The following is an 11,470-nucleotide window of genomic DNA, read 5'->3' as shown; positions in this document are numbered from 1 at the left end:
TTGCAGCAACTTACTACATCTCGCAGCACTCGCATGTCATTGTGGGACATTTACCTACTTAAATCCGTTCCCTTGGAAGCTTTCTAACCAACAACGCCAAAATTCAAAACATTTCTATTCTCTTTTCTCATTCTCTCATTTTGTCCACCCACCATTACTTCCACCCTCGCCCAATCCACCCAGCCGGTGAACTATCGTGTGGGCGATCGTGTCTCTTTGCCAGTGCAACACAATTTTCCACTTTTCCACCCCATTCAGCGCGCGCGGCAATTGAAATTGCATCTGCCGCTCTCAGCGGACGGAAGAGCGTCCAGCAACCTCTCACGTACCTAAGCTTTCCAGTCCAGAGTGGAAGACTAGCCGGCTGCAGCACCCACATGGCTGTTGTTGATTCTCGCTCTTCTCCGCTCTAACCACTTCGGTTGTTGGGCTTTTACTCCGCTACCAGCATTTTCCAGCGTCAGCCCACAGAAGCAGTTCTTCTTCAGTCAAAGTCAACACCGCCGATAGTGGTGTGGCACAGTAAAAAGAGTTCATACTCCAAAATCAGTTCAGTTTGCGTTTGACCATCGCTTCGGTCTGATGTGCGCCTCTTGAGCGAAAGGTCTCTAACTCTAATAGTGAAGGAGTAATTTTCTTAGAGTTTCGCGTGTGGTTTTAAATCCGTTAGAGCACGTGAACGCGCGAATTTGAACGATATTTTGTGCTACATGAAGAGCCCGCTTTCTTATTGATCCCGGTTACTTCGTGTCTGTATTTAGAGTAATTAGAGGAAGGAAAATTGGCAGAATTAATTTTCTGATTTATTTTGCTTGTGATTGTGGATTCCGGCTGAAGAGTTTTCACTCGCTTTCCGATAATCGACGATATCGAATTCGCTCAGTGGTGTTTGGTGCGCGATATGCAGTTAGCTTTGGCGTTTGTTGTGCAGAACTGAGGAAATCTCCCGCGGTTATCGCTTGGTTGGTGATGCCGTTGGAATCTTTCTTTCTCTGTTCTGTCCAGCCGATTTGCCTCCGGAAGCTTTGCAATTCGCGATCAATGGGCAAGGAATGCAAATTATCAATGCAAACGTTTAACGCATGATCTCGTTCAGTGATGAATGTTCAATTATGAATTCTTTTTACTAGTGTGGGAATTGAATAAGTGGAAGAACCGCCAATTGCCGCAAGAAGAGAAATCTACGCGAAGTTACTTGATACAAAAGTGTTAAATTTGTGTCAAGTGTGTCAAAAACGAATGCGAGAAAATTATAAAATCAAATGAACAAATTAAGGAAACGCTAGAAGCACTATAATTAGGAATTATAATCTGCCCATGATCAAGTCCGTTTACATTTGCGGGTTCCGTGAAGTGGATAGCCTGGAAAAGTGTACGAGTGTTCCTAATTAGGAAAAAAGTAATCGTATCGAGTTTGAGGATTGCCGTGGGTTAAGTTTCGCTCTTCGATAGGTTTTTCCCCGGTGGGCTTCGTAGAAAATAGGAAAAGAAATCGAAAGTGAACTTCTGTTTCCTGGGCGGACATATCTGGTTTGTAAGCGAGGCGAATGTGCAACTGTGGTTGATCGGAGAAAGCACTGCTGTTTTGAAACTAGACTCCCTGGGCACAAATTTGCCAAGATTGGAAAAATGATGCGGAGAGTGGAAGTACTCATTTTGATGGTAAGTGATTATGGATTGTTATTTTTTATTAGGTACATATTATTTTGACTTGTGCAAAAACCGAATTGTTTTCATTCTATAGGTTTTGCAAGATCGTCTAGTGGAACGTGCATAAATTACTTATAACTTTTTGAGGAGAATATTTTATGATAATTCTTACAATATGTTCTGTAGCCTACCAGGCGATGTACAATTTTGTATGAGAACCTATCATAATCTGTAGAAACTAGATATATGGAAACTTGGCATATAGGGGAACTGCTCCGTTTTCCATCTCACTGAACATATTCATTCATTTATTTAGTTTACATCTAAACAGATAACACTGAATCAACAATTTGACGCCACAATACACGGTTCGAGGCCGCATCTCTCCATCCTCGGATACGCCCCACGCTCGCCAAGTCGTTTAGCACCTGGTCTGCCCATCTCGCTCGCTGCGCTCCACGCCGTCTCGTACCTGCCGGATCGGGAGCGAACACCATCTTTGCAGGGTTGCTGTCCGGCATTCTTGCAACATGTCCTGCCCATCGTACCCTTCCGGCTTTAGCTACCTTCTGGATACTGGGTTCGCCGTAGAGTTGGGCGATCTCATGGTTCATTCTTCGCCGCCACACACCGTCTTATTGCACACCGCCAAAGATGGTCCTAAGCACCCGTCTCTCGAATACTCCGAGTGCTTGCAAGTCCTCCTCGAGCATTGTCCATGTTTCATGTCCGTAGAGGACAACCGGTCTTATAAGCGTCTTGCACATGACACATTTGGTGCGGTGGCGAATCTTTTTCGACCGCAGTTTCTTCTGTAGCCCGTAGTAGGCCCGACTTCCACAGATGATGCCTTCGTATTTCACGACTAACGTTGTTGTCAGCCGTTAGCAAGGATCCGAGGTAGACGAATTCCTCGACCACCTCGAAGGTATCCCCGTCTATCGTAACATTGCTTCCCAGGCGGGCCCTGTCGCGCTCGGTTCCGCCCACAAGCATGTACTTTGTCTTTGACGCATTCACCACCAGTCCAACTTTTGTTGCTTCACGTTTCAGGTGGGTGTACAGTTCTGCCACCTTTGCAAATGTTCGGCCGACAATGTCCATGTCATCCGCGAAGCAAATAAATTGACTGGATCTGTTGAAAATCGTACCCCGTCTGTTACACCCGGCTCTCCGCATGACACCTTCTAGCGCAATGTTGAACAACAGGCACGAAAGTCCATCACCTTGTCTTAGTCCCCGGCGCGATTCGAACGAACTGGAGTGTTCGCCCGAAATCTTCACACAGTTTTGCACACCATCCACCGTTGCTTTGATCAGTCTGGTAAGCTTCCCAGGGAAGCTGTTCTCGTCCATAATTTTCCATAGCTCTACGCGGTCTATACTGTCGTATGCCGCCGTGAAATCAACGAACAGATGGTGCGTTGGGACCTGGTATTCACGGCATTTTTGAAGGATTTGCCGTACAGTAAAGATCTGGTCTGAACATATATTCATCTCATTTCACAACAAAACATACAGCACTTATCTTGTTGCTTCTTTTTGCAAACATGGGTGCTCACTGCTGAAAAAATCACAAAAATAAGAAACAACAACAAAATAAGAAACAAAAAATAAGAAACAACTTCGAGTCGAGTCAAGTACGAGACACTGAAGACGGCCTTACTGTTGAGGTCGAAATACGTATCTGTCAAGATACAATTAAGTGGTGGAATTTCAATGGGATTGTACAAACTCGTCTTATGACAAGTGAAGACATTCCACTAAAAAGTTAAAAATAATTTTCTTAATGAAAATCTTTTTGATAAGGCAAGACGAGACGAGTTCGTACTATCATATTTAATTCCATCTCTTGATTGTCACTTTGACAGATACGTATTTTGACCTCTATTGTAAGGCCATCTTCAGTGTCTCGTACTTGACTCGTTCTGAATAAATTATCTTTTTGCAACTAGTTGCACTAATTACTATTTTTTTATACATACACGTTTGAGTCCAAAAACCCGAGCAGTCACGAACTCCTCAAATTTGCTCAGATTTCAGGCGTGTTCTATTAAATTGGCATTGAGAACAAATACTCGATGTTTTAATTAACTTTAGAAATAAATTCAGACGGGAAGGCAATCCAATGAACAAAGTTGTTAAATTAGATCCCATATAATTGAAAAGTGTAAAAAATTTTGTTTCCTAATTCGAACAGATATAGCATCTCATTAGAATATTATTTTATGACATAGACACAAACAATGGTGACGATTTTCAAGAGGTTTTTTTTTTCTAATGTAACGTCAGCTGTTTGTCTATCACTGGTACTGTGATTTAAAAATTAATTTGTAATAGGCATTTTGCAAAGTTTTCATTTTACACCCAACCAGCGAATAGCTGATTTTAATACAGTTCTGCATAAGAACTTTACAGGAATTGTATAAAATTTTGTCATATACAATTTCGGATGTTTTCAATGCAACCATTATATTGAAATCTTATAATTTTGTATTATTATTTTGTATTGTTAGCTTGCTTATAATACTTTGTATATACCAAGGTTTTACACAATAATTGTAAGATTTTTTTAGGGATGTAAGTAGCAAATTATTGAATGGTACTTTCGAATCAATTACGCTAACGAACTTTTCTCATTTGCACGTTCAAATCTTTCGTTTGACTTATGATAAATCTTGTAGTAGTTGAACAATTACACATCTTATACTTTTTCAGCTCAGCTCGACATATTAAAGCGTTGATGTTCTCTGTTAGATGCGGATGCGTCTACTAATTTGAGCGTCTCTGCATCTAATTCATATGATTGTCTTACAAAACGTATCACACAAATATTTTGAATATTAATATTTTTTTAAACCCCTTTAAAATTTTAACCTTTTAAAATGTTCATAGAGTGGCAGATATTTTTCTTCTGATTTTTTATTTAATTTGCTGGATAAATAGAACAAACGCGCGAATGTTTATTTATTATTTATTTTGTCGCATAGGTACTATTTGTGTTAAATGCGAATACGAAAGATGCTGAACAGGTACATGATCAGTATGTTTCGAAGTCGATTTCGATCAATCAACCAAATACAATTACAATTACTCAAAATATATTCAGATGCCCAGAATATATAATCATAATTGGTTCAACATTGATTCGAGGGCGACCATAACTTTTAAAATCAAAGTATAGTCAAACCTCTCCCAAGTAACAATTTCCATGCTTGTTGGATTTATTTAATTCTTATAGTGGTTTTATGACAGCAACCGCCATGACTAGTTTTCAGTTTTATTGGCGCTCTTATTATTATCAACAAACCACTCATAAATCTACTGGAAAAGCTTCAAACGTCAAATTCCGATTGATCTTATGAGCAACTCTACGGTTGTGGTAAAGAGCTTAATAAGCCATATTTTCAAAGCTCGATCAAAGCCACAATTTTTAGTCGTAATGTGGTCAAATGAAGAATATTTGCATTGCAAAGAGTTTATAACGGTGTGAAATAAGAGCAACATTTTTCCGCTCGGAATGCATGATGGCCATATTGGAAAAGGAGAAGTATTTTCAGGTCGGTGAAATTTATCGCTGAAATCCATAAATAAATGATATTTTCATCGCGTAGAACACTTTTCTTGCTAAATGATTGGAATTAGGAGAAACATCAACATATTAGGGGGATATTTACGATGTTGATGTTTTAGTTGTTTTCAGCTTAAAGCGCTAAACTACATTATTTTGCCGGCGCGTGGTAAACAATCTTATTTTTTTCCTAGATTTCACCATAAAATCGAAAGCGCAGCTTATTTCAAAGAAAGTATATTGAAAAACAAACCTGATAAATTTTATTTTGTTGACATCCTCTTCATGAATTTCATCATCAGTCCATTTTGTTATTATTTCCTGCAATATTTTTTTCCCTTTTTAAAGCAACATTTTTGACAGCTGCAGCAGCCAAATTCCATTTTTGCGGGTGGTTTCGAAGGGGTTTCCAAATACTATTATAAGAGGTTTATAGTGGTTATCTAGAGAGGGCCACCTGGTCATATTTTACTCTTATAGTGGTCATCAGAAGGTTGTCGTGTAGTTATGAGTTTTATTGTTAGTTCTTATGATTTGATCTTGAAAACCATTCCAAGAGGGGAATAAAACTTAAAATGTTACTTGGGCTATGAGTCGATATTGAAGGGACATCGATTCATGGAAATATCGAGATTTGGAATGGAAAATCTTTGCAAAGCTGTTTGAAGGGATCCTAGACCCTAGTGACCCAGATTTCGAGTGTTCGTCCAGGTAATTTCTCCTAATTTATAGAGAACTTTTTAATTTATTTCGGAGGTCGGAGTGATCTGTATCGTACGTAAAAGATTTATTCATTTTATTCTGCGCTAATAATATTGCAGCTGATCAATCCACCTTGTCGTACCTTGATTTCTTGTGACTGTCGGATCGCTGTCAAGAGCAATTTTCACCAGATTGCTGTCCGACATTCTGGCTACAGGCCAGGCCCATCGTAGTCGTCCGATTTTGCGTTGTAACCATAGATGGTTCTCTCGAGCGCTGATGCGACTCGTGGATAATTCGCCTCCTCCTTTCTTTCAACTACTCCAAACGCGAGTTAGATCTTCACCATGTCTAGTACTTGTAGAGAACTACTCGTCTAATGTCTGGGCCCTGGCTAACGTTGTCCTCTCTTGAGCCTCTTTCATCATGTACTTTTCCATTCCTCCCGGAAATCAGCCACCCGGAAAATGGGGAAATAAAATATTATTTTCCTGGGATTTCCCGGGATCCCGGGAATAAAACAATTATATGAAACTATTCAAAATCGTTACATATATGTAGTCCTAAAATATTACTAAAAAAATAGCTTAGGATGAAAATACACACTCGACCTCAGGAGATTGAGACTTGTTACATCAAATGATCGATGATCTGTTGAAAAAAAAAAGTTTTCTGTTCAGTACGAAATGCGTAAACTCCTTCTGCAAAACGTTCGCAATGCCATAAGCATTGGCAAATCAGTTCAGTTGGCAAAGTATCAGCATTTGCTCTATCTCAGAGATAAGATCTGCAGTGTCCTGATGTGCTCCGCTATGTGCTGCTTTACCAAAACGTCGTATTCTTTCTCAATATGGAGGAAAAGACGGCTTAGAGATGTTTCGTTCTACATATTAGTGGAGGATTTCTAACACCAAACGTTATTACACGAACACTCGAGAATTAAGGTGAACCAGCCTAGCATTGAAAACCTCAATAAAAAAAAAACACTCGGGATCATTTGCGACTTTAAATATACTGATCGTGTCTATTGAATGAGTTGTTTTAGTCAAATTTTGTTTGAAATTCTGAACAGGACATAAAACACATAACATTGCATAAGTTCGGCGGGCTTTTATTGTTAGAGCTCATACTAAACACCAAAAATCGGTTTATTTTTACACTCGAACACAGCCATTCTCAACCTTTCCTTGAGAGGTACCCCTTCGAACTATTGCATTAATTGAGGTACACCCTCTTGAAAGTAGGCTTCCTGGCTTCTTAATGAACAATTCCAAGTTCTTGAATCTCTTGAAAGTAGGCTTCCGCACCTCTTGATAAGAGGCTTTTGAGCCTTTTGTAGAGAGGCTTTCGATGCTCTTGTATGGCGGCTTTCGAGCCACTTAAGAGGAGGCTTCCTTTGCATCTTGAAAACCTTTTGAAATAAGAATTCCGAACTTCTTGAAAGGAGGTTTCCGAGGCTCTTGAAAGGAGGCTTCCGAGCCACTTGAAAGTAGGCTTTCGAGCCTCTTGAAAATAGGCTTGCGAGCCCCGTGGCTTCCGAGCCTCTTAAAAGTAGTCTTTCTAGCCTCTTGAAAGGAGCTTCCAGAGCCTTTTGAAAGGAGCCATCCGAGCTTTTGAAATGTGGCTTCCGAGCCTCTTGAATGTAGACTTGCATAAAAACGAGGCTGCCGAGCCTCTTGAAAGCAGGCTTCTTAGATTTTTGGAAGAAGGCTTCCAGGTCTCTTGAAAGTAGGCTTCCGAGCCTATTGGAAGGAGACTTCTGACCCTCTTGAAAGGAGGCTTTTGAGCCTCCTAGGCGGAGACCTGAACAACCCACCTCTTGCGAAGGGGTTGTCGCCTACACTACTACCACTAATTGAAGAATTGACTTGGTTTTCCATTTTGGTCCCACGAGTTGCTCATAGTGTTGTATACCGATCGACTCAGTTCGAAGAATTGAGGTGATGTCTGTGTGTACGTGTGTGTGAATGTCTGTATGTGTGTGAGCAAAAATGGTCTTAACTCTTTTTTAAGCACTTACTCTGTACCGATTTACTCGCAACAAGTTTCATTCGTCAGAGAACGTTGGTCCATTGTTCTCTATAAAAAATGGGCTGGATCGGACTATGGGCTCAAAAGTTATGGCCAAAATACATTTTCTTATAATGTACGAGAAAGACAACATTACCGCTAGGGGGATTAATCAGGTGTTTTGGTAAACTTCTTATTTTTCAATTTTAATCTGAGTTACTCAATAATGCCACTTCAATTGAATTTGGTGACGAACATAATTCACATAACATTTTAAGGGGGGGTTATGCCCTAACGTTGCACATAATTAAAAAAATCATCTAGGGTATCTGTTCCTATATCAATAACAATAAGCCAATGCGCATATGAAATGCGTTTATTTCTCACCCAATAATCAAGAAACATGAGAATAATTATGCTCGGCTCACGTAATTTTTAATTGATAACAATTTGGTAACTTCAAAAATGAAATTGTTATCACATTATAGAAGTATTTAGCTAAAAAACATCATCACTGCCATGCACCTATTTCAATAACATTCAAAAACAGTTAATCTTATGCCTGTACCTATATCAATAATACTGTTTCCAACATAAAATACGCACACTATTACTTGTGTGTATACGTAACGATATGATTGCAGTGATGCCGAATTCTTCAATGTTTTGTATTTGAGTTGAAATATAATTTCAAAATTCCAGTTTTCGTTGTAGTTTTCCAACTAATCAGTTTAATTTTATGTTTGTCATAGCTTATCTCTTCGATATACCTTGTTTTACAAACATAAGAGTTGAATTTCACAATGAAAGTTCTTTCAAGTATTTTTGAAATAAAAATCTACGTCGGCAACCCTTGCAGATACTGCATGTAAACAGTTTGGAATACGGACAAGGATAATTTAGACGTTGTTCGAAATAAACCTATATCAAACTATAGGAAATCACGTTAGTTTTTCAAATATGATTTTATTTATAGTGAAATTGGGATGTGCTCTATGTGTTGTGAAGTGTATTTTGAAAGGATTCATTTGTTTTAGCTTGAAATTGAGTGGAAAACAACGGCGTGAAATGAGATGAATCTGCTAGTAGCAATCGAACAGTGCATCAAATCAACAGTTCAGAGGTAGGAAAATGAAAATAAATGTGTTTTATAATTTTGTTTTTAATAATTTGAGTCTTGTAAACTAAAACATTACTCAAACGGAATTTTAAATAATATTCCAAACATTGGAGAAGGTGGTCTATTCATTATTGTGTACATACGATGTGAGAAATTGTAATTAAAATTGATTTTTTATTTGGTTTATCGACGGTTGAGATTAATATACGGGCTGTTATTAATATGGGAACAGATACCCTATCATATAAAAAGCGTTACGCAGTGAGAAGGGAAGTTGTTCAAAATTTACAATTTTGACATTACTACATTATAGAAGCGAATTATAGATTTAACCATAACGTGTCATAACGTGTTGGATGAGTAGTGTGTTGAATAACTCCTTGCCATAATACCTTTTTATAATTATGAAAGAAATCTTAATGAAATATCAAATAAATGAAATTCCATTTTGTTGATGTCACAATATGACGCTAATTGAATCTGTTCTACCATCCTTTGTTGGTTTAATAAGTTCTACTCAGTGAATTTTCAACACCAGAAGCTGATAGTGCTTTTTTGATCATGTTAGGAAATCTGTGTTGCGTCCATTTGTCTGTGACACGAATATACAGTTTATATGACCATTAGTATTTTATCCAGCATCAAACAGGTTTATTGCAAGCTAAAAAGTGACCAATTTTCATTGGTTTTGTAGAATATGAGAAAAATCGATACTATGCCGAAAATTGGCCCCATACCCCATTGAAGGCTCAGAAAAAATATTTTTCTTTTCTATCTATGTTTTTATGATGAATAACACTGTTTTTTGCAGGATTCATAATGTTGGCCAAAAATACCTCCTTTTTTCCCATTGTCAAAAATTGTTCATACAGCGTATGTGCATAACAAAAATCAGTTATAAATTACATAATGGTGCTGTACCCTTGATTCATTCGATGTCTATCAAAAAGTATGTCTAATCAAAAAATAAAAATTATATTACTTAAAAAAGTCACAAAACGCCAAAAAATTTATATGGGGTGAGCTGTCCTCATAGAACTTTTCAATGTATTTTTGCACCGGAGACTGGCTAAAATGTTGGTTTATTTATGTTTACCCGACCTAGCTGTAAATCGAATAAAATTATTTAATGCAAAACCTTTTTTTTTTCAGTTGCTCAGACAAGCGATTGTTTTTGTCCCAAATCTCAGGACAATGGAAATAGCCGGGAAATGGACGCTCAAACTCTCCTACCCCAAGATTATGGTGCCGGATGCTTTTTTGTGATGGAATTTAAAATAAAGAAAACGAAAGGTAAAACGATAAAAGACGAATTGTTTTTATGATCCAAGGTCAACATGCCATTTCGCTATCAGCTTGTTTCCTTTAAGTATAATGCGTTAGTTAAATCCAATTACGCTAATAAATTTCTCGCTCACATTGCAATTTCCACGCTAATCATCCATTAAACATATTATTTATAGCCCCGGTATTTATCTTCATACCGCACCGCTCTCTAATCGCAGAAACACGCAATGAGCTAACCCGGCCTCGGTATCTGTGACAAGTAGCTGCCTTTGGTGAATGCATTTCCCACGGTCAATTTAGTGAAACGTGAAATACTTCTGCTGCGGCGACCGCAACTGACTGGTTCCATGCAGCTTTATTGCGAGAAAACTAAAAACTAGGTTTCTCCGCGCCGGTGTCAGTCCAAAGTGATACTTTTAATTGTCGTTCTTCTTTATCCTCAATAAAGCAATTCGGTGAAGATCGTTTCGTTTTTTTGTGCTTTCCCAGTTTTGTGATTTAATTGTGCAGGCAGTTTTATAATTTTAATGGCTAAATTTAATGCTGCGATTTGCATCGTGAAAGTAGCGGTTTGCTAAGAAAACGCTAATTATTTTTATTTTCAATTCCCAAAGCCGTATGCATGCTCGGAGATGAAAATTTTCCAGCCTGATCACGGTTGCATCTTTGATGGATCAGTGCAAATGACCCGAGGTGGCATTCGAAAAGTATGCCTATGGGAAGAAAAAGTTTATGTCACTTGGTGGGGCGTTACTCAAAACTGTCTTACCAATTATAATGGTTTACTGCTTCTGAATTTTGAATTTTTGCGATTTGTTGCCTTATATAACGTAAGTTTAAGCAAGAGATGGTAAACCTGGTTGTAATACAGATCAGAGCTCCTTATTTAAAGTCTTACGAACGAATCTACAGCCTTTTTAGAAATCAAGTAAACACAAAAAAGTTCCATAATTTCATTTTCCTCTTTTATTTATAAGCATTAAAATGCATATTTTTGTATATAATACAAATAAAAGTACATATGCATCTGCATTGTTTATAAGAAAAAAAAATGTGGTAAAAACTTTTCGGAATAGATTCTATTTGAGAAATTAAAAAAAACTATATTTTTAACCGGAGAGATAAAATAT

General features: G+C 38.0%; 1 protein-coding gene across 5 annotated transcripts in view; it reads left to right on the top strand.

Moving 5' to 3' along the window:
• The first annotated feature begins 479 nt into the window (after positions 1-479).
• LOC134208665 (uncharacterized) overlaps positions 480-11,470 on the top strand; it is a 181,084-nt gene continuing 170,093 nt past the window's right edge. Inside the window, exons 1-2 of one of the 5 annotated variants that reach the window (XM_062684439.1) lie at positions 480-604; positions 1,453-1,662. In XM_062684439.1, coding sequence (XP_062540423.1) covers positions 1,630-1,662 — 33 coding nt within the window. In that variant the 5' untranslated portion in view covers positions 480-604; positions 1,453-1,629. Of the gene's footprint in view, positions 750-1,091; positions 1,663-11,470 lie in introns of those variants that run through there. The other 4 variants (XM_062684437.1, XM_062684434.1, XM_062684435.1 and 1 more) reach the window with 4 other exon arrangements.

Source organism: Armigeres subalbatus, chromosome 2 (assembly GCF_024139115.2).
Source record: "Armigeres subalbatus isolate Guangzhou_Male chromosome 2, GZ_Asu_2, whole genome shotgun sequence".
Taxonomy (NCBI): domain Eukaryota; kingdom Metazoa; phylum Arthropoda; class Insecta; order Diptera; family Culicidae; genus Armigeres; species Armigeres subalbatus.
Note: the sequence above shows the minus strand (reverse complement) of the source record. Positions and strands in the feature narration are given on the sequence as shown.